This window comes from Microchirus variegatus (genome assembly GCF_963457635.1).
Source record: "Microchirus variegatus genome assembly, chromosome: 1".
Lineage (NCBI taxonomy): Eukaryota > Metazoa > Chordata > Actinopteri > Pleuronectiformes > Soleidae > Microchirus > Microchirus variegatus.
The window spans coordinates 29089856-29113779 of record NC_139802.1 but is presented as its reverse complement, the minus strand read 5'-3'; the positions used below and the strand labels follow the sequence as shown (position 1 = coordinate 29113779).

Here is a 23924-nt window from a genome sequence, read left to right as displayed (position 1 = left end):
GTCCCTTTTGTGTTGGATCTCACATCAGCGCTGCTCAGTGCGTCTGTGTCCAGTGTACAGCTACAGGACAGCACTCCGATGTTGCCTCCATTTGAAGAGTATTCCTACTAGAAGCTGGTGAGGAGCTGGGATGTGCTGCATTTGGCTGCAGACGCTGCGCAATGTGGAGAAGGAGCCAGTCAAGTATTTTACCTACACTGTGTTCTGCGTTCATTGCTATGACTGGAGTTGAGAGGAGACGGTGAAAGTGTGTATGCGTGTGTGTGTGTGGGAGGGAGGGGGCTCAAAACATTGCAGATGAATTCTTATACTCGAAGGTTCCCCCACAATAAAGAAGTAATGGCAAATCACTACAACCTTTAGGAAACGTTTGATTTTGCATTGTTTTTTTGTTTGTTTGTTTGTTTTGTTTTAACTTTCCGCTTGAGTTTGCCTGAACATGTATTGATAAAATGTGATTTTCTCTGTGGCCAAATGTTGTGGTCCATTTTAAATGATCTGCAAACATCTGCAGTCTATTACAACAAAGCTTTTATTAGATTTGATGTGTTCCATAAACAGACTGAAAATAACATTTGAACATTGAAACAGGCTTCTCTGCACGTTCATACTGTGAAATGTGAGTTAATTTGACTAATAAATGTAGGACATTTACTTCCATGAGAAATTAAAGTAAATTAAACAGTTTGTCTTAAACTGTTGACTTTGGAGTTTTATTGACTTTATTAACACGCATGTAATATAAATGTAACTTAAGCAAATGTGACTAAAGTGAATTAGTTATACAAAATCAGTAACATACAACTTGTTATCAACTGAGGTTCATTTTGTCTTTTGCCAGCTGTTTTCCTTTTCCTTTTTTTTTGGCGGCTTTATTACAAATCACTGCTCCAAAGGTTAATTTGGGAAACCTGCTGCCACAATAATCAGACAAGCAGACGGTCACAGGCAGACATGATTTAGCCAGGGATGAAAATAGACATATTAATCCTAGTCTCCATTAATCCACCTCAGTGTCTGGGAATAATAGGCCTATGAGTGAAGCCTGCTGTGTGCTATTATTAGCCATACAATAAGTGAGCCTCTGGATTATTGGCCAGAACCCTTTCTTTATTCACCTGTGTGTGTGTGGCAGACGCTTGTTGACACAGATGAGCTCAGTCATTTCAACATGTTAACATGGTCTGTGTGATGTGTACATGTGTTTAAAGGACAGACAGAGACAGAGAGAGAAAAGACAGAGAGCAAGAGCATGTGTGTCCCAGTGTGTGAAACTATGGGAAAAATGAAAAGAGACAGCAGGAGTCTGCAGAGGAGGGTGCCAGCAGAGGCTGATAAAGGAGCTTATGAAGCTGCGCAGCATGACACAGTCACACACAACACAGCATGACATGACACTGATAACAGCTGAGATAGATTTGACTCCTCTGAAAACAGTCTGCTGTGGAAAAGAATGAGACTTAAGTCACAGGAGGAGGAATTACAGGGTAAAATGTGGTGTTTTGCATGATTTAAAAAATAAAAAATAAAAAAAAAGAATATGAGCCATTATTGAAGTTTGCCCTGGCCTTCTACTTCTGCTTTGGGAAAAAGCCAGAAACAACAATAAGAAAGTATCCTACCTTGCAAGAACCTTGACTGAATTTTGGTGCTTTCAAAGACAATTTTTGCTCTCAAGTTACTAATATGTAAAACATTGAATGTAGAGCAGTGATCACTTTGACTTGACTGTCAAAATACATCAAATAGGGCCCGGCTCAAAGAGAAGGAGAATAAATCAGTAAGGCATACACATGTTCAGTGTTACATACACACTGTCCGTATTTGGTATGCAACAGCAGAGACGCACTGCCTGAAACCATCTCAAACATAATGAGTCTCGATTCAGCCACAACTAGCAGAGACGTGTCTTCCTGTGCCAAGGATCGGTGAGACACGAATGGGTCAGGAACAAAAGAAATTAAAGCGCCAGTTGGGAAGATGTATATATATATATATATATATGTCGTATGTCGTATTTTTCCAATAGTGAATGATCATAGAGACATCAATTGCCTTCAGGAAAAGTGTTTTTTTTGTTGTTGTTTTTTTACTATAAAATATGGAATTGATGATACTCTATTTGTAGAAACAAGGATATGATGAGGAATTAGATCTGTTCATAAGAGGTCAGCAAAAAACATTTTCCCTGTGGGATGGGATTATATTCCAGAGAGGAGATTTTGAATATGCTGGGAATGTTTGTGTTTATGGTTGGGATAAATACAGATAATGTCTCACAGGAGTGGTATTACAAACAGCCTGTTTTAAAAACCTAACACAACATCACTCATACACCTAGTCTACAAAGAGAGAATGCACTGTTGATGTAATATAAGTGGTGTTATCGTGTGGTAAAGTAGTTTTTAATGCTAATGTGTAGTGTGCATCAGCGGTGGGAATTGCCAGGGGCTTGCTAATGCCACAACATAATATTCTTGTGATTTTAAAAAATAGCTTGATTTCGAGCAAAATATTGAATTTTATATTGCCAAATGTAACTGTTAATACAGTTTCATCCAATTGAATTAATCCATAATCCATTAATCCATATGTGGACTGTTGTATTGCCATCTTGAACAATGTATTTTGATCAAAACAATAAAATAATATTGTGCAAAATAAAATGCTTATGTGCAGCTTAATAAATAATTGATATTTTCTGCTATCAAAACAATATCATCTAAATTGTGTGGTGTGTTCCTTTAAAATTCTTATTATTGCCGCTTCGATACTCATGGAGAGTATTATGATGACGCCTGCTGGTAACAGATGTGAACGCCAACACTCGTACGGTGTCCGTGAAGAATCAATTCCACTTTCAACTCAATCGCGTTTCTGTGCTGCCTTCAATGTTACGGGGAGTTTGAGAATCGTTATTTTGTTGTGACTTTCTCTGGTCAGAAACATGTGAATATAAATGAAAGATGTAGTATAAATATATATTTATACAAACCTATATAAATAAAATGTATACATGTGTGAGCATTACCCGACTAAGATATGCTATACATGTATGAGAAGTGAATTCTCTCGTAAAAAGAAAACATTACGGAATGTCATGGAACGCACCTGAAAGCTATGCTTTCGAGTGTCGTATCTTTTGGTTGGCGACCCCTTCACGGCCCACACAAAAGTGTACGGAAAGGAAAGGGTTAAGGGTTTGATGGGGTCCTGATCGATGCCTTCTCTCCCACACGCCGCCATGAACAAATGAATTCTCGGGGAATTAAATATCATTTTCACAAAGGAGAAAGAGTCCTGTGCTTTGAACCAGACCCAACCAAGGCTAAAGTGTTGTACGACGCTAAGGTAACATTTTATGCAGCAGCTCAATTGGCGGTTAAGATTGTGGCTAAAATAACCATTTGTACCGGACAAACAGGGTTCTTTCAGAAATGTGTGCGAATCCACAGGCAACTATGGCCGCGGATAAAAACACAGCTTGCTGTTCTGGGTTTTAGCTTGTTTCCAGGTTTGTTCGATTGAAATAATAAGCTAACGTGGTATATGTGGTATCTTGGCTGTTATTTAATTTCACAGTACAATGATGCTGCTGATGCTATTGTTACATACACATGCACGGACAAGGATTGTGGCTTAAGACAATGTGTGGCTTTCATTCAAATCAGCTTGTGTCGTTATTTAAGAAACAACCACATCAACATTTCTGCTCCAGTAACTACCCTAAACACAAACCGCTATAATGTACCAGTTATTGTTAACCATATATTTAGTGTAATTAGGATTGTGTCCATAAAAGATAACCTAGCGTCTCTCCCTTGTACTCCGATCCATTCTTAGTATTATTGTAAGTGCGTATTGTCGTTTTAGCTGCTAGCTGGCTAGCTAGCTACCTATCGCCAATAGAGGGTAATTCAAATTATGTTATGTTATTGCTAGCATGCTACTCGTAACACTGCGGTAGCTAGCAAGTAGTTTTTACTACATGTTTATGAGTTGAATTGTCATAGTAAGATCTCGATATTTTGCTTAATTATCACCTATAAAGCAATGATAGTTATGCGCTAATAAAAGTCCGTATTTGTATCATTCTTTGCAGCTAAATGTGTGTCGAAATGCTTATAACAGTCAAGGCTAACTATGTACTGGAAAAACTTGCCAGCTTCATTGTTCTGGCTTACAATCATAGGTTCATCCCTCAAACAACTTATGTCATTTATTACTATAATATATCAACTAGTTCAATAAATCAGTTTGGCAATATTAACCTTGCAGTTACGTTTGCGTTATGTCTATTTATTCCATGCTAGTGGCTTATGTCCCTGTAAAGCACATAAGCCTTGATTATGATTGTATGTGCTATTATGTGTTCACCTTACAGGTCATTGATGTCTTGATAGGTACAGATGAACATGGAAGAAGAATCCCAAAGTACCTGATTCACTTCAATGGTTGGAACAGAAGGTGAGATTAAAGTGATTCTTACTTAATTTACTGCAAATAAACACGTCGTCTTTTTTTTAACAGTGCTCTCTCTTTTTTTGTAGTTGGGATCGTTGGGCAACGGAGGATCATGTCCTAAGAGACACAGACGAAAACCGTACATTGCAGCGTAAACTGGCTCGCAAAGCTCTCGATCGCATGTAAGTTCATATTATGTTCAGTAATTCAGCCTTTATAGTCACACCATGCAGAAATGTCAGTTAAATATATCATATAGGAGACAAACACAGTGATATTTGAGAAGTGAAATAAAGTTTATATGATTTACAGAAAGTGTGCAAGAATGATTTAAACAAAATTAGGCATGTGCATACATTTAGGCATCCTTGTCATTTTATTGATTTCAATACATTTAGCACTAATTATTGGAACTCAAAATTGGTTTGGTAACCTCAGTGACCCTTGACCTCCATACACAGGTGAATCCGATCATGAGAAAGGGTATTTAAGGAGGCCAATTGGAAGTGTTTCTCCTCTTTGCATCTTCTCTGAAGAGTGACATGGGAGCCTCAAAACAACTCTCAAATGACCTGAAAACAATGATTGTTCAACATCATGGGGAAGGATACAGAAAGCTATCTCAGAGATTTAAGCTCTCGGTTTCAACTGTGAGGAACATTGTGAGGAATTGGAAGACTACTGGCACAGTTCTAGTTAAGCCCCGAAGTGGCAGACCAAGAAAAATCTCAGATAAGCAGAGGCAAAGGATGGTGACAACAGCCACAGTCAACCCACAGACCAGCTCCAAAGACCTACAACATCATCTTGCTGCAGATGGTGTCACTGTGCATCGTTCAACTATTCAGCGCACTTTACACAAGGAGATGCTGTATGGAAGAGTAATGCAGAAAAAGCCTTTTCTCTGCACCGGCCACAAACAGAGTCGATTGAGGTATGCAACATTCTGGAATGGCTATCTCAGTACCCAGACCTGAATATAATTGAACATTTGTGGTGTGATTTAAAGCGGGCTGTCCATGCTCGCAAACCATCAAACCTGACTGAACTGGAGATGTTTTGTAAAGAAGAATGGTCCAAAATACCTTCTGCCAGAATCCAGACTCTAATTGAAAGCTATAGGAAGTGTTTAGAGGCTGTTATTTCTGCAAAAGGAGGATGCACATTTTTTTCTTTTGTAGTGTCTAAACTTATGCACATGCCTAATTTTGTTTGAATAATTCTTGCACACTTTCTGTAAATCACATAAACCTTATTTCACTTCTCAAATGTCACTGTGTTTGTTTATATGATATATTTAACTGAAATTTTGGGCTAAATACTCTCACCTAACATTAATTTTGGACCTTGAACTCAAATTATATTACTATTCACTAATGTTGAATTTGAACATACTCCCGTTTGTTCTATTAAATATAATAAACACATCTGATTAAAAACAGTGCATATTTAATCTATAGTGATATAATATCATCATGCATTTTACACATTAAACTCAACTTATATCTCTATTCACTAATGTTGAAATTGACCGTACTCCTGTTTCTTCTGTTAATTAACACATCTGATACATCTGAAAAAATGTGTATTTCATCTCTGTCTTCATGGTAGGAAGAGAAAAGGATGGTCGAAGAGGCGTCGTCGTCAGTCTGGCACTAAATCTTCTCTAAAGACTCTCCCCAAGGAGGACGACAGTGATGATGCGTGTGAGGACTCTATATCTGTCTTTTAGCTCATGCTGTCTACCAGATACAGTATCGCATGTATCATTCACTATTTGTGTGTCTCTAGGTTTGATTTCATCTTCAGGGAGCAGTGACAGAGACGATTCTGACCCTGACTCTTCAAATAGTGGAGAAAGCACCTTCTCTGAGGATATCAACAAAATGGTAATGTGCTCTGTTGGTTCAGTTTTTAGTTCCTTGATCGCAAGTCTATTATCTATTGCCATCAGTTAAAAAAAAAAAAAAAAAAAAGCCAAACCGATTGGCTCGTGAAAAAGACATGTATGACAACTTGCAAACCTTGAAAAGTGGGTCTAAAGGTTCATGTCTCCTGTTTTCAGAGGGTTGAACCAGACATGAACATTAAGAGGGAGACTGAGGAAAAGATTGTCCACATCGACATCGGCATCCCTGATATTCTGAAGAAGAAACTTGAGGACGACTGTTTTTACATCAACAAGAGAAAGAAGGTGCATACAGCAGACATTAAGCATTATGCATATTAGATTAATTGGAAAAAAACACATTTATTTTGAGACTGTTGTTTCTGGAATTTGTGGTAAAATAAGAAAGCAATTGAACATCTTTTTTCCTAGCTGGTAATGGTTCCCTGTCAGATGAACGTTGTGAACATCCTGGAGTCCTATGTCAAACACTTTGCCATCAACAAAGCTTTCATGGCCAATGAAAGGTACCGACGGCAGCAGAGCACCACACAGAGCAGCAGTCCACAGCCCATCCCGCCAGAGAAAAGGTGAGTTATTTGTCATCTTCTTTCCTCATATTCTTACAGTCGTGATTCTTGTATTTATATAAACTTTTGTGCTTCGTTTTCCTTTGTGTTAAGTGAGGAGCTGTGTAAGGAAATGGTTGACGGCTTGAGGATCACATTTGACTTCACCTTACCCATGATCCTCCTTTATCCCTGTGAACAAGCTCAGTTTAAAAAGGTCAGCTCCACCAGGCTCTTCCTGGCAGTGAATGAGGGCTCCCCCTGCTCAAGCAAGTAAGTGCAACCATTAATCAAGATAAATCACTGCTTCCTGATTGGGATATACTACATATATTTTCCTTATGTTTCTGAAGTGCCCAGCGAGAGCGCAGCCCAAGCCCATTGGGCCACAACCCTCCTACTCCTCAGTCAACAGACAGCCAGCCAGCGCTGAGTGACATCTCTGCCACCACTCCCACCGCCCCAGCCCCCACCCCAAAGCGCCGCCGCCACCCTGACATGGACTGCATCTCGTACCAGTCCCAGTCACTTAGACGCTCCACCAGGAACACATCTGGTGGTGACCGACCAGCTGAAGGCAGCAGTGGAGGTAATTTTCTGAAAAGGAACTGGTGCGGATCAGTTGATAACTTCTTGTTGTCTCTCTGACATTAACCAACACATGGATGTAATGTTTCAGGTGGAGGCAGCGCCACCGCGTCGCCGCAGCTGAAACGGCGTGTGGTCGACATCTCGTCCCAGCCAAAGTTCTTCCTCAACCTTGACAGAAGTAAGCAAAAATAAAGTATATAGCTTGTGTATTGTGACATTTTCTCAGCTTGTGTTTGTACTGCTATTTCCTCTGGGGGTTTTCTCTTTTTTTAACCAATGCTGATAATCGTTGAATATTTTCTGTCCAAAACAGTGTCTCGCTGATGTTCTGTGTTTCTGTTCTAATCACAATGTTAAAAAAAAAAAAGCTTTTCATGAAGTTGCAGTATCTCCTTCAGCACAGAACTGCCAAGTGTTTTACAGCATTTTGACTGATTTTCCAAGACACACACACCAGTGTGTTCTACAACTATTTAAACACTGAAACTACCAAAAGAAAGAGTAGACTCTTTTTTTCATCAGACGTCATTGGCAGTGAACGTCTGTATTTGAATTGACGTCATTGGCAGCCAATTAGTTTACTGAAGCAACAGTTTGTTTTGTAGTAACCAGGTTTGCCCAGTAGATGGTGGTATCCTACCTTTTTCCTCTCCACATTGATCCTCCCACTCAAGCACCTCAGAGAATTATCCAAGTTGCAATATTTTTGAGCTGAGATGAGCTCTGTTAGCAGTTTCTTTTTAACCATTTTCAAGCAGCAATGAACTTTATCTTAAATCAGTTGTATTGTTCCTTCTGATGTTTGTCTCTGTCCAGAAACCCCAGTGCACAGTGGCTCATCTTCCCCATTGCCTTTGACACCAAGCAAAGAGCGAAGTGGTCCATTCTATGGCCTGGAGAGCCGCAGAAACAATGAGCTCAATGAGGTGATGAATGTCTGATCACAGAAAATATGTCACTCTCAAGGACTTGTCAGAATGATATGGAAGTGTTTTACATAATGACAAAATGTTTCCTCTGTCAAACAGGTGCTGAGCTGGAAACTGACCCCTGATAATTACCCTATGAATGACCAGCCTCCTCCACCTTCTTACCTGTATGGCTCACAGCACCTCCTGCGGCTTTTTGGTAGATGACAGGATTGACTTATTCTTCCATTAATCCTCCCCTGTTGTGGTGTAGGTAGATGTCTAGCAGTTTTACTGACATGCATTGCCTCGTTTGCTGTTTTTTCTTCCAGTGAAGCTTCCTGAGATCCTGGGAAAGATGCAGATCCCTGAGAGGAATCTCAGAGCCTTGGTCAAGCATTTGGAACTTTTTCTCAGGTAAATGATCAGTATCATAAAATCTATCAGCAGTACTACTTTTATATTCAAACGGTGTATCGAATAGTGAGTGCAGTATTAGCAAGAAATGTTGTAGGTATTATTTTAATGCATTAATCCATAAAAGTCACAATACAGTCCCCTAAAAAGTGTGAGGCACATATAGAAAGTGTAGTAATTCCTACACCGTTCACTTGATTTGGATGTAAATACCCTCAAATTAAAGCTGAAAGTGTGCAGACGTTTCATTTCAAATCCATTGTAGTGGTGTATAGAGCCAAAAAGAAGAGAATTGTGTCGATGTCCAAATATTTATGGTTCAGACTGTATCTTTCTTGAAAGAACATCTTGAGGTGAAGGAAAATATAAAGTAGAATTCTGCACTTTTCTGCACTATTCGGCTTTAAAAACAACTTTATCCATTAAAAACTTAACTAGAAGCATGCTTTTCTCCCCTCTAAAGGTATCACATTTAAATCCCAGTCTGGGAAAACAGATAGTGCTGTCAGCTGTAAAGAAACTATGTAATCATGTATAATTTCCTTGGAGGATGAATCATTAAATAGATGTATTGCTGACACGAATTAACAGATCATTGAATTTGCACCGTGCTAATACCCAGCATGATTCATTACCTGAGGTTTGACCAAGCTAAGCATTAAGGCTCACTGTCTGCCAGGTTTGGGTTGCACAAATGTGTCAGAATCTCTTGTGTTGAAGTGCAAGTAATAGATTTGAAAACAAGGGTTGGTAAATGTATTAAAAAATGATCATGCATGCCTCAAAATCACCCGGAGACATAATAAGTGAGAATACGAGGGTGGGATGGAGTGAGAAAGAGAATGTGTTGGAGGGAGGGAGATGAGTGGGTGTTACACAACACCCACACACGGGAGCCTAATCTTTAAATCCTCCCGAGCGATCTTCAGTTCAGCTGGTCCCAAACCTTGGGGATTTAGGCCCTCTCATTCTTTAATCAAACACTCACAGTACTGCCTCTTGCCACAGAGGAGTGCTACAGAGCAACACCTGAACGCACCATGGAGTAGGCAAAAGAACAAAACAATTGTGTTCCTCCACTCAACCAAAAATAAAGATAAATCAGAGATTGGAACTTGGTGCCACCAACATCTTAAAATAGCTGACATGGCTGCAGTATGAAAACATGTGACTGGAACTCTGATGTATTCATTAGGGCTGAACAGTCGCAATACAGCCTACTGCAATTTTCAAATAACAGGAGGTGCAATATTTGCCAAAATGTTGATCAAAATGTAATTTTATAAAAGTATTGTCTTGATCCATACACATCTTTCGCAATTGCAATTCCTGTCAAAATAATCCCAATAGGATATTTATTTAAAATTGTTCAGTGTTGGTGCTTCCTCATGGCACAATAAATTGTAGTATTAAAGTCTACAAAAGGCAGCACCAGCAAAAAATTATTTATGCATAGATTTATAGATGTGTTATAAGATAAGATAAGATAAATGTAAAAAATAAATGCAGTGTCAGTCTTGGGGGTGGAAAGCGTTCTAATTCACTTCAGTGGCACGAGATTACATCTCTTTCCATACTTATGTCTAAGAGAAGATGATTTCTATTGTTTTTTCTTTACCCCACCCCCCGAAACCCATTAATATGGCCAGCATGTTGGACGCGGCAGGACACTGGACACACACTAAAAATGTTGGTGTCTTTCGGGAAAACCGTCCTGCTTTTTTTTGTCTCTTTCTCTCTGAATTCAGCCTCGTGTCAGATTGTGCTGAGCATGCAGAAACTGATTGATGTCGCTGAAACTGAAGTGCAAAGCATTCTGGGATTTGGCCACAGTTGATCTCTCACTCTCCCTTTCTCTGCAAGAATGATTACGATTAAGTGTGGGACGTACTTGTGTGTGTGCTGATTTACAATGTGTATGCCTAAAGCGGCTTGTCTTGCGTTATTACTGATCTAACAGCAATGAAGATTAGCGCAAGCCTGAATTTTCAGGCTCCAAAGAGCCAAATAAATAGTTTTCTGATTAATAAAGACATATTGAAATCTTGAAATTAATATTTTACAATCAGCCTTTTAGGCTGTAGTGATGGCTTTGCTCAATGAACCTACATTTACTTAATTCCAGCTCTCGCTTACTGCTACTGTGAGTTCCTCACATCATTTTTTTTTCTTTATTGTCCCTTCAGGTTTCTCGTTTCTCCTCTGATGAGGATAATTTGTTTGCATTGAGATTAGGAAGGCCAGTGGAGCTAAGATGAGATGGCAAGATTTAGAGGATTTGGCTGAGTAGCGGATACTAAGACGATTCCGGATTAGTTTTCCCTGCTGCTGATTAGATAGGAGGAGGAGGGTGGGAGTTTTCACTCTTTCCCTTTCAGATGCTTGGACCGTTGTTCTCATGTTCTCAGTCCTTCTGTCATAGTTATTGGTATATGGATGAGGGGCTTTGTCTCAAATGTATATCCACAGGCGGAGGCCAAAGGGTCTGGGATTTATGTGGAATGAGCCAAAGATATCTTGGGAACTGTGTTGTGACTGTGCTGCCATTGCTTGTTGCGTCATGTAATCCTAACGTGTTAGTGCACTTTGTCATTGCACACACAGCTTATTTTGAATATTTAATGTGAACAGAACAGTGTTGAAAACCAGATCTCCTTCTCTTCGCACTCCTCCCTTCCCCTCCCCTCCACCCCCCATCTCTCTTAGGTTTCTGGCAGAGTTCCATGAGGACTTTTTTCCTGAGTCGGCATATGTGTCAGCATCCGAGGCCCACTACAGCATGAAACAGCCGAGGCCCGTTTTCTGAATGAGACATTGGCCGCTGTGTTTCCCATACCTTCCATTACAGATAATCGACACTGACCTGACGATGGATATTAGCAGCTTTCTCTGGTGTCTGGAGCTTTTTTCTCTTGGACCTCCTTTCCCTCTTCTCTGGCGCTAACATAGTTTCTCCTCCTGTTGCCTTGCAGAAGAATTTGCTCCTACTGTGCCACTAACTTGTTTACGTCAGGTACTTTCCTGTGCATGTGAAGCCTCCCTGCGATCAAATGCACTGCTTATTTAACTCTTAGCAGATGGCTACATCTGAGCCCTTTTCCAAATATCTCCTCGTCATCTGCCTTTGTTACCTGGCATGTCACCTGATTTTTGGTAGAGGTCCACACAAATGTGGCAACAGAAACAATAAGCACAGCTTTCTCCTCTCTGCTGGGACTTTAATGCTTTGAGGCCACAGTTTTGGGAATATTTTGTTTTTTTCATACATGCCAGATGCTGGAGAAGATGGATTGAAAAGACCTCTTGTTCTGGTTCTTGGATATCATATCCTGTTGTGCTTCCAATGCTTCTTCAGTAGATGTTTCCTCCAAAGCGACAGTGGGACTCTCTCTTCCGACCTTGGATCTGCTTTGGAAACGTGATGTCTTTTCAGTTTCCATGACGGACTGTCTTATCTTTGGTTCTTTTTCCTCTCACTGTTGTTTCCTCTGACAGAAATGTCAAAAAATTAAAATCACTTGAAGTTGTTGGTGATTAAAAAATACCAAGCGACCACAAAAGTGGTTATTATACACATCTGTTCATGTCAACAGATCTTGTTAAAGGTTCTTGCTCTGGTATTTCATGTTGTGAAAATGTAAATACAAAGCAGATGTTCGTGCACATTAATCTGGTTAGAACTTGACAAGGATCAAAATAGACTTCACAACATAGCGTAATGTAACATTTGTTGATATATTGTCATGTACATATTGAACCTTAATGCACATAGTGTGTCTGTGTGTGCGTGTCCATTTGTTTAGTCAAAAACTTTCTTTTTCATCTTCATGGAGATGATATCTAAATAAAGATTTTTTTTTTCTATAACCTGTCAGTTTACCTTTGTGTTTGCGTGCACTTAAAATTCTCCTACAGTCTACACTGAATGTCTATCAAGTCACTTTGACCTTGTGTAACAACCGCTCCTCTGATTGTCTTTCAACTCCTTGAAAGCGATCCATATGTTTTTGAGCGAGCCTCGTTTGTCTAAAAAATTTAACACTTCTGTGACACCATTTAATCAGAGGTAATAAAAGCTGTCGGAGTAAAAGCCGGAGTGATGGGACAGATTTATCACCGCTGGTGTGACGGTGCCACTGTTGGACAAGTTGAAGTCTTGATCTTATCTCTGCTCTCCTTGTCCGGAAAGTGAGTCTTATATCATCAGTTATGGACGTCTTATTGGAAGAGAAAGTTGCGCAAAATCTTTACATGTTTTATTCCAAATGATTGATTATTAAAGCAAAAAGGTATCACTTTGACTCTAGCTATAGTGGTAGTTGGGGACTGCTTTATCCTCCACTGGAGCTAATCGCATCTGACGGGTTGAAAGGCATCAGAACATCCTGGACAGGTCACCAGTCCATCGCAGGTCAAACACATACTGTAAGTAACTCTCTTTTGAACAACTAAAATGCCTTTATGGTGAATAAGTCATGGCTTCCTGGTGAAAGCGTGATCCTGAAATGCATCTGTTCTCATGTCCACATGACAATGCCCCAAGTGCCTTGGAGTTTTCCCTCTGGTTTTCAAGTCTAAAATATGAATTATTTGTAAAGATTATTGTCGTTCAAAGATGTTGAGATCATAGATTTTGCCGTCATGTGTCCACTCAAGGTACCCCCACAAGCTGTTAGGAATTTTCTTGAAGCCGTTATGTCCTCTGAGATCGCTGCGATCGACACAAATGGGTGACTTATATTGGTGAGTTGAGTTCTGGGATCATATAATAAAATCATATCTCAGATTTACAAATAGTTTGACATTTTGGGAATTTTTTTTTCACCTCCCAGGTTCAAATCCCACTTCAGCTGAGGCCTTCCTCCCAGCAGACTGTGGTTAAGGTTGACTGGAGCGGGTAAATTACCTGTAGGTCTAAATTTGTAATGCGGTAGGCTGGCGTCTTTCCCAATATCAGCTGGAATTGGCTCCAGTCTTGCTGTGACCCTCAAAGGATAAGCAGCATAAAGATGATGGATGTTATTAATGTTCTTGTCTAAAGTTACATTAAAAAAGTGAAAACACTCGGTAATTGACATGCCAAAAAAAAAAAGGTCTAACTGGAATTGAATACCTTCCTTTATTTGTTATTTTGCTATGGTTTAATGTATTTATCCATTCATATAAACAAACGGCATTAGGCCACCAAGCCTTGTTGTATATTTTCCTGTGGGAGTGGCCTTGCTGATATCAAAATTGTGAATTTAACGCTCTGAAACTGTGTGATCTTTGGCATTTTCTAATTTCCTTGACTTGCACTCCATTGGACAAAAACAATATTTTATATGGTAATTGTTGCATTGCTAAAACAACAAATCTAAGACTTTAACTTAATGCTTCTTCCATCTGTAATGTATATTTACTGTCGATTAAGGAACACTCAGTTTATTCCCTCTTTTCCTATGGAGGTTTGCTAACCGGCCCCCCCCCCCTCACCTCACCTCACCCCCACATAAACGTGCTAATAGGTTTTAGTGGTGAACCATAATTTTATCAGACTTCTTGTAATGAACCGCTTATCAGTGCAACCCAAGACGGCACTCTCTTACCTGCTGCTATCATGTAGCCACAGAAGCCACCAGTTCAAGCCTTTCCATGCGTCTCACATCGATTTCCCACCCTGTGGCGTCTCTATCCGTTTACCACATGATTCAATTTTTGAGCAAGAGGGAAAAAAAAAAAACGGGAAGTAATGATGTGAGCTATCATCTCGCAACTTTCATTTGCTTCCTCCCTCTTTCTTTTGTTTGTGTTCACCCCTGCATTTTTTTTTTTTGCTGTGGGTGCACATTTACAGTATCTTTCCATCCCAGTCTCAAGGCTCCATGTCTCACTGTCTTTAATCCCCGACTGGTTTCCCATCACCAATCTCTTTTCTTTTCTTTCCAGATTGGTTTCTTGTCTTTCCCTTCCTCTCCTCACTTTTCAGCACTTCAGTTGGACGAAGGAGAACAGATTGAGAAGCTTTTCCTCAGTAGGAGTGTGCAGATGCATCACTTTCAGTATTTTTGCTCCTCTTGCTCTTGTAATCTAAGCTTTTGCCTTGTCCTTTGACACATTCGCCTCACTGTTCATCCTCATTCAAATCTCTCGATTCGCTTGTTTAACTCTCCATCTTCTCATTTGTTTGTTTTTCCAGCTTCCATCATCCCGTTCATTCATCTTCATCCTCGCACCATGGACCTTGAAGAGAGATTTCTAGTGGAGAAGGTGGACACCAGCCCGTCGGTCTCCTCCGATTCCTCTTGGACGTCGTTTGACCTCAGCACTGACCTCACATCCATCAGCTCGGACCAGATCCTAACTCCAGTGGCGGCTCTTAGCGGCTGTAAACTGCTTGAGGACCAGAATCTGAAGAAACCTCCTTCAACCAAGGTTTCCTCGACTGGAGTGAGGACCAAGAAGGTTGTGTGGACAGAGACATCTTTCCTGGGAAACGATGAGTGAGTACAACATTATCATTATCATTATGTGAAAAATAGAAATAATTATGTGTGGTGAAACATTTGGGATCTGGGATGTAATTTTATTTAGTCAAGTTCGTGTTCAATGTTGACTGTGTTGATACAAACATGATTGATTACCACACATTATGACGTGCCATAAAAAAGCAAAAAAAAAATAAACTACAACTTAAAAGAGATAAATTGCTTCTGACATGAATTAATTGCATTTTCAAAATGTGGAGTAAGACGTACAGTCATCAAGAACAGAGCGACAGGCACAAAAGTGTGTTTTGTGTGTTTAAATAAACAATTAATACAAATTCCAATAAGGAGATAATATTTAAAACATCTATGTAACATATCTCTTTGATTTAGATTGTAATTAAATCAACAAAGTCAGTTACATATTCAGTTGCGTCTGACCTGTAAAAATGAAAGTCCTTTAATTATTTCTGTCTGACTCTGCCATAATTTAAAAAAATAGATATATTTATATTTTTTGCCAGTGTACGCTTTGTACTTCACGCTCATGCTTCAGAGTTTATAAAGAAGTGTAACATTAATCTAAAAAAAAAAAAAGGATGGCAGAGAAGTCTACGGATAGCACATGAATAAAGGTTGTCTCACTGAGACTTTGCTTTCAGCCCAGAGTGGAGATAATTATCTGTTTCATGTGGTTTAATCATGAGTTTTTCCTCTAATGGTAGTGTGATTCCCACTTGTACGGCTGTGGGAGCGGATAAAACAACCCCTGCATTAGTTTAGATTGAGACCATAAATCACCTCTGCTCTTGGAATTCTGCAGAGACTCTCAGGCGAGCTCATCTTTTTCTTTTTCCTTTTCAAAAGTCTGAACTAAGTCACTGGGAGATGCTCTCACCAGCCATCATTCTGTCTTCAAATGACTCCAAAGTCCTGAATTTTACTGATTAAATAAGGAATATTTCAGAACCAGCTGAGGAACAGAAAAAAACATTTGTTTTATTTCACTTTGCCAGTATCGGTGTTTCTCGAGATAGATAAAGCAGAGGCAGCAAATGTTTGGGGCACTTTTTTATGGGTTAGGGTTAGGGTTAGATGACCATATAAATCTTTCTGACAACATTTTCTGTTTTTGAGAAATCCAGCTGCCTCACGGGGCTCCATCTGAAAAAATGTTTGTTTCATTAGTTCCCTAATTAGACGAGTAAAAACCTATATTTTACATTTTCAATTACATGTTCAAAATGTTTTTTTTTGGCTGGCACAGACAGCTGCATCAGTTGTTTCAGTGACATAATTATGTTTGCTCATTTCCCTGTTCTGCCTCTGACATACACCTGAAGCTGAACACCTCCTGGCTCCAGCTTCATGTTTCTCCACTCTTCCTTCTCCTCGTTCAGGTTTCTTCGTCTAACATTTCCTTTCCTTTATTTCTGTTTTTTTCTTACTAACGTGCAAGGAAACAGTTCAATAGCTTCTCGTGTTGTGACACAGCAGTCAGAGTTCTTCAAGCCTGTCGGCTATTGCATTTAGAAAACCTCAGTGATGATTGAGGAGATCATACCACAGAAGGAGAGAGAAAAAGCTGATGAATCACTTGACCCTTTAACCTGACATTTTAGGACCTTCTGTCCCACATTCCCAGCTTTCCTTCCGATATTGTTTTCTTCCTACATCTCCTCTCCCATTACTGACCCAAGCATGAAGACGTTTTCCTGCAGTTGTGGTTATTTTGTTACTGGTGGCAGCCTGAGGATTAGGATACAGTCGAGCAGAGAGATGCAGCAGGTATGAGGTACGATAAGATACAGCATTTCAATCCATAAGATACAATGATGAGCTTTGTTAATGACAGTACAGCACAGTAGGAGGATGATGACTTCTTTTATTTGTTTTCTTTTTCTGACTCATATTTGATGCACAGATTATCAGAGAATATTTCCACGTTTCACTGCATCTCGTGCTTCAGTTCATCTTTGAATAGCAAGTTTTGATTTAGCATCGCTGCAGGCGGGGAGTGTGTCGCCCAGACTTTTTCACAGCTTGGTGGAGCTGCTCTGATCAGATTCTTGACACTTATCTCACTGTAGCAACGGCTTCTTTCGAGCTCTGTGCATTTGACATCACAGTATTCAGTGAATTAATTTTTTCAAGTCCAACTTTTTAAAGTTGAGGCTGTGCACTGTATAGCATCACAGATTTATGTTTATTTTATGTGTATATATGTTTATGTATATATATGCATATATGTATGTATGTGTATATATGTGTATATGTATGTATGTATATATATGTATGCATATATAATATATGTTGATGTATACATACATCAACATGTATATATATGCATACATATATATACATGTATATATATGTATGCATATGTATATATGTATATATATGTGTGTATATGTATGTATATATATATATATGTATGTATATATGTATGTATATGTATGCATATACATATATATGTATATATACTGTATATATATATATACGTATGTAATATATGTATATATTCAGTATTTAACAATACATACATAATATATGAGAAGCATAAACAAACAAAAGCTCAATTAAATATTTACAGCATCCAGTATTTTTTATTTAACTTTTATTCACACACATTCTTTATTCTGATTTTGTCACATTTGCTCCAAAACAAAAATATTTACAGTCCCAAAACAATCATGACAGTACAATATTCAGAGCAGTGCAAACTGTAATAATATAAGATAATAAATTGTGTTTGAGTGTTCATAAGTCTGCTTCCTGTTAATCATTGGATGCTAATTGGGATATTTAACCCTTTTTTAAAACCCTTTATTCAGGAAAGGGATTTTAAAGGGTTCTCTGGATCAAAATGTTTCTTACTGGAACCATTAGTGTTACCAAGAACTTTGAAAAACTTTAAAAAATGATTTTCAGAAGCAAATCAGCCCTTGTAGAAGGACCATTTTGGAACCCTTATTTCTAAGAGTGTAGTGAATTATAATGATCGTCAGACAGTTCAAGGAACAAGAACAAGGTGGAGCCTTTAAAAACTCCTGTAACACGCATGGTCCTTTGGGAGATTTGGCTCCATTTTGAATCAGTGTACAGTTACACCATCACCACACTTATCAGTGTAACGCGGTTACAGTGAGAATTGTGGCTCTTACACTCCAGTCACACGAGATCATTATTTTATAACAACATTAAATGGCATCAAAATCACATTTTATTCACAGTGGAGGAGGTGGTAGTGGTCAGACCGGACACAGTCCATTGTAACGTTGTGGCAATGTCAACACTTCTCCATAGTACGACGAGTACAACGAACTCGAGAGACATTTTGAAGTTTAATTAGTTTCCTTGTCAGGACAGTATATACAAGATTCATCAGAAACTTGAGCGGGAGTCGCATGTTTTTGTCCAAAATGTTGACCTTAAATAAATGTGGAGGCAAGCTGCCAAGAATATGGCAAAACAAAGCAGGAGCCAGAAGCAACGGATTATGTGCACTGGTCAGCTGTAATCAACACATTTGTATTCGCTTAATCAAATAAACAAGTAAATATGTTTGGCTCTGTGGAGAGAAACAGAGAGAGGCAGCTGTTTCACCAGCTGTGAACCACATTTGATCAATACTGATGATGGGTTATTGCTTTTGTTCTGAATCAGTGACGTATATTGTAGTTAGCAGATACATTTTTGCCCGTAAACAAACAGGGTTAGTAGGTTTACGCATTGTTCGGATCAAGGTGGTAATAGTTTTGGATTGTTCTATTTTTTTAATTAGTTTTAAATGCACCATATGTAAGAATGTGGGGGTTACTACTCTCAAAACATGCCAAAAAAAGTTTTTTTTTAATGCAAATATTTTGGCTGTACTGTTGTTGTTGTTCAGTATGTTATATGAATATTATTCCTGAGTCTCTGTGACATATTAGGAGGATTTTATGGCCAGTTGCTTTAGATTTATTATATAATGCAACTTTAACTAGCAATTATTTTTTTCAAGATCTTGAGTTTCAAAAAAATTACGTAAAAAATGATCAATACCAAAAAGGTACAAGATTAATAAAGGTCATACTAAATATTGTGTCATAAAAACCCAACAAAACGTTGGTAAAATTGCCATGGTAATAATAAACAACTCCTTATGTATATTATAAAAATATATGTACTTCATATGAACCCAAAAGGCTTATGTATGACATTTACAGAGACTAAAACGGCACAAATTTGCCACAATTTTACATTAATTAAACTCTAGTTTTTATTTTTAAGGAAATTGTTTTTGGAAATTTGGGCATGATGGCCATGCCTGAGTTCCAATCGTTTGACCAGGAGTCACTTCCAGCTTCTGTTTCATATTTTTCTACAACATCATTTTATTTTCAAACTGTATCCTTTAACACACATGCAGAAAATGCACAAAATGTTAAAAATACTTGGTTTTATTTGTAAAGCACTAAAATGGTGAGTTGAACCAGAAATCATATAGGATGGCGTCTACAGACATTGTCAGGAAACCTGGCTAATATGCAGTAGCAGCGGATATTTCAGTCCAAGCTAAATTTAATTTTATTTCATCATCCTGTTCATATTAGACACATAGGCTATAGATAGTTTTGGCCTATAATCAGGACCAGGTGGCATCTCAGAGTGTAGTAAATCTAACTGGCCGGCCACTGAAGTGGAATGGCACATGTATCTGCTAAAAACACTCTAAGAGTTTAATATATATAATATATTTAAAATAAATCAATTTTTCTGCTAAAACAAGCTTATCCTGTCTGTAAAAGGCAGCTCGTGCTGCTCCATTTACCTCTGATGGTCATTTGTCAGTGTGAAACATCCATTTGCATTTTTTTGCAGCACAATGAACCTGATGTTGCAACATATAGAAACCAGACCCGGCTGTCAAAGAGTGATGTATTCACCCACAGAGGGTGACTACAGAGGGCGTCACACCATGCGGGGATAAATCTGCAGCACTATTAGACAGGCGGCGCGTCTCTGCAGCCAGCTACATGTCCTGAAGTGCATTGTTCCACAGAGTATGAGCTCTGTATTAAAGTATTTCCTTCTGTCACAGATGGTTTATTGAGTTAGTCCGCTGGAAATGCAACCACTACTTTGTTGTAAGTACAAATACACAGCCAACAAAAAATGATATGGGCTTACTTTTCTGTCACTGCTGTAGCCTGAAAGCAAAATGTCTCTACTGTATCGATACTGAGCAACTTTTTTGGTCTGTTTCTCTGCAGTTTATCTACTAAGATGTTGGAGAACAATCTAATCCAAATTACTGTAATATATATATTATATACATGATATATATATTTTTCTATCAAGAAAAAAGATAAACAGACATATCTAAATAGAAAATAGAAAATTCTGAAACACACTGACATTTTGGTATCAGAAACACATTTTTAACATCATAGATAGGACTTTTTAAGTGTACATTTTAAAGTAAAAGATGAAAGAAGGAGGAGGAACGAGCACACTTTTATGCTGTGTACTTTATCGTATTTGTTATACGTTATTGCTGTATTTGCATCTACCGCTGCATGCATGCCCTCAGGCTCGGTTGACCTCTGTCCTCTCATATTGCTTCACATTCACAAACATCGATTCTCCCGTTCATGAACTAGTTCAGTCATTCCCAGAGACTTGGTCTGGACCCACAGATAGGTGGCAGGACATTTTGTTTTGAGCCATTTAAGACATTTGCTGAAACCTTTTACTTAAGATTCATTTAATTGCATGGATAAAAATTACATTAGTGATGATATAAGTGATATTCTCACAATGAGACTCTTGCAAGTGTGAATATCAAATTGCTCCTATAATAACAACAATCCCACTTGTGTCCACCTTCCTCTGAATGGCAACATAATTTACAAAAATTGACACCATGTTCTATCGAAGAAGACCTGAAAGTAGTAATTGAGACCCTAACCTCCTTCACTTCCTACCTTTCCTAGTTCCTGGGATTCGCGTATCAGAGACTTTGCCATCTTTAGAAAGTGCCCCCCTCAAAAAGAAAGTTCTGGAAACACTGAACTAGTTTGTCGCACACATACACTCACATTCTCCCTCTGTGGCATCTGTGTACACACACACACACACACAATGCTGAAAGTACAGCTGCTGTCTGTGTGTGTATTGTGTTGGAAATAGCGTATCACACCATCTTGTCATCTCTCCGTGTGGGGGAGGTTTTCCCAACATTTTTGCCCAGCAATGTCACTACATGTCACTGTGCATGCGTGTGTCAGCCAGCGTCCATCCATCCATGTGTGTGTGTGTGTGTGTGTAAATGGACTTTATCCCTGCTGGCCCACATGCCTTGGCTAAATCCATCACCAGTGGTGCTGCACAGCGTTGCTAAGCTGGAACATTTGGCACCAAGTGAAGAAAAAAAAAAACACACACGCACACACTCAGGGACACTCACACACAGAGAGAAAATTTAATTTTGGGATTTATTTTAAGAGATTTTAGAGGAAGCAGGTTTTTTTCAGTAGAGGCATTGGGGTGCAGAACAGGAGCTCTTTCTGAGTCTTTTGGTTGTGAGTGGAGCCCGGACGACCATCCCACTCTCTCTCCACCCATCCATCCCTTCATCTGTCCTGTAGTGACAGGATGGAGCCCTGTGATGATGAAGATGAACCAAGGACATTAACCTCTCTGCAGTGAGTTCTGCTGCTTCCTGTTGTTTATCTACTGCGGCCCTAGAGTTTTGTGTTGTCGTGATTGTTTTGGAAAGTCGGATTTTCTGAGTTGCATGAAGATGCTTTTTTTTTTTTAGCACTTTTACTAATCGGCATTAAATCTCTTTTACAGAGGGGTTTTGTTGCTGAAGCTCCTTGGGAGGTTTACATTGAGATTGTTGTTGGTTGTGGGGCCTCTAGTGCATTGTCACAGATTTATTATAAACAAAGCTTGATCATTTATGATGCCCTCCCTGTTGTTACTCAAAACACGCCCATGGAGCCAGTGTAGTGTGGTTAAAGTGTATGTTTTTGTTGTTGTAGGTGAAGTCAGCTTTTACACTGTTGTCTAACAATGACACTTTGAATTTTATTTGCATAGCACCTTTCAAAACAGAGTTATAAGATGCTGTACAAAAAAAAAAGTTCAGAAATGGAAATAGAAACTGTAAATAAATAAATACCAGTAATTAAAAACATGCCATATAATAAAAAAAATACTTTGAAGCACGGATTTGAAAGATGATTCATCGTTTGCCCATTTAGATTAATAACATTTATGCTGTAGTGGAGGAAGAGGTATTTACATTCACTAAGCAATAGCGAACCAAAACCTCTCCATCACATCCATACTTTTGTATTGTTACCAAGATGGATTACATCATGTCAGTGTTATATTGCATCAATATTGCTCATGTATTATATATGAAATGTATCTCGTTGAAACACGTTTTTACAGCTTCTTTTTCTTAATGCATCTTATTTTGTTTATATGTTAACCAGTAACTATAAATGTAGTCCAGTAGCAAATACAGCATATCCCTTTATGTAGTGAAATCAAGTATAGTATGCAAGTAAATGTAATGCCGTCTTCATTCAACATGAAATATAATGGCGGGACACTGACTTGCTTCATTGTGATAATCTCTATTTATCTATTACACAATCATTTATCAATGTCTTAATGACTTCGCAATGCACCTAATTTAATCACTGACTCCCACTCGTGTTACTTATCCTTGAGGTTTTCCCCCCCGATCTCTCTCCACACACTGGTCTTTGTGAAGCTGCTTGATGTAATTCTCCTCAGTCTTGCTGTGGGCATTAGTGGAGCCATATTGTAATCTCGCTCAGTGAATTGATGGCATGTGAGTTGTCCGTTACATAAGGCTGAGGTGGCTCCAAGCAGCAGAGGAACCCAGGACCTTGTAATTACTGAACACACTTAGAGATTACATCATGGATTGAAGGGGTTTAGCTATGGCGGCTGGGAAGTGTGGACATGTGTGTTTGTGTGTGTGTCTCATAGATGTTATTATTTTTTATTATGCATGCATTCCCGCTCTGTGCATAAAACAAAGGCTGTATATGTGCAACTTATTGCAATGAGTAACTGCAGCTCTGGTCAGGATTTAGTATTTTTTATATCATGATTGCTGAGTGGATATTGAAAAGAGTTGTAAATATGTAGTACTCAGGTGCCAGTCAATCGCACGGACTGATGGTAATTTAAAAAATAAATGCATGAAATCGCTACTCTGTCTTCTTTAATTTTTTTCTACGTCAGCACAAATCCCCGCAGTCAGCAGTGGAGTGTGGGACTGAGGAAGTGCCACATAGCAGCATCATTGTTGAAGGATTAGAGCTATGAGGTGAGAGGTCAACGGCCAGGAAAACATGTGGCCAAGAAAGAGGACAAATGATATTTGATTCAAAGTCTGAGTGCTGCTGTATCAGTCAGTCAGACACGGGCTGATCTGCACTGATGATTCACCTGCTGTCCCTAGTTTTTTTTTTTTTTTTTTTTTTTCAAACCATCAATCACCCACATATGTTGACTTAGCAACTTTTGGAGGGTTCCACCAAGAACCCTTTTAAAACCCTTTATTCAGGAAAGGGGTTTTAAAGGG

General features: G+C 38.8%; 1 protein-coding gene across 1 annotated transcript; it reads left to right on the top strand.

Annotated features, from left to right (window-relative positions):
- Positions 1-3168: 3168 nt before the first annotated feature.
- Positions 3169-12546, top strand: LOC310937117 (MSL complex subunit 3-like). Its single transcript, XM_083901313.1, has 14 exons — positions 3169-3351; positions 4385-4467; positions 4551-4646; positions 6076-6170; positions 6256-6353; positions 6530-6658; positions 6785-6942; positions 7036-7194; positions 7275-7510; positions 7601-7690; positions 8329-8438; positions 8541-8640; positions 8753-8837; positions 11544-12546. The coding sequence occupies exons 1-14, from the start codon at positions 3253-3255 to the stop codon at positions 11641-11643; spliced, it is 1638 nt and encodes a 545-aa protein (XP_083757439.1). The 5' UTR covers positions 3169-3252; the 3' UTR covers positions 11644-12546.
- Positions 12547-23924: the final 11378 nt, after the last annotated feature.

What these genes read in the sequence shown, in the direction of transcription:
- LOC310937117 (XM_083901313.1), top strand. Translation starts at nt 3,253, where the DNA reads ATGAATTCTCGGGGAATTAAATATCATTTTCACAAAGGAGAAAGAGTC. An exon ending in CCCATCCCGCCAGAGAAAAG is followed by an intron (nt 6,943 to 7,035) that starts GTGAGTTATTTG and finishes CTTTGTGTTAAG; the next exon opens with TGAGGAGCTGTGTAAGGAAA. An exon ending in GGCTCCCCCTGCTCAAGCAA is followed by an intron (nt 7,195 to 7,274) that starts GTAAGTGCAACC and finishes ATGTTTCTGAAG; the next exon opens with TGCCCAGCGAGAGCGCAGCC.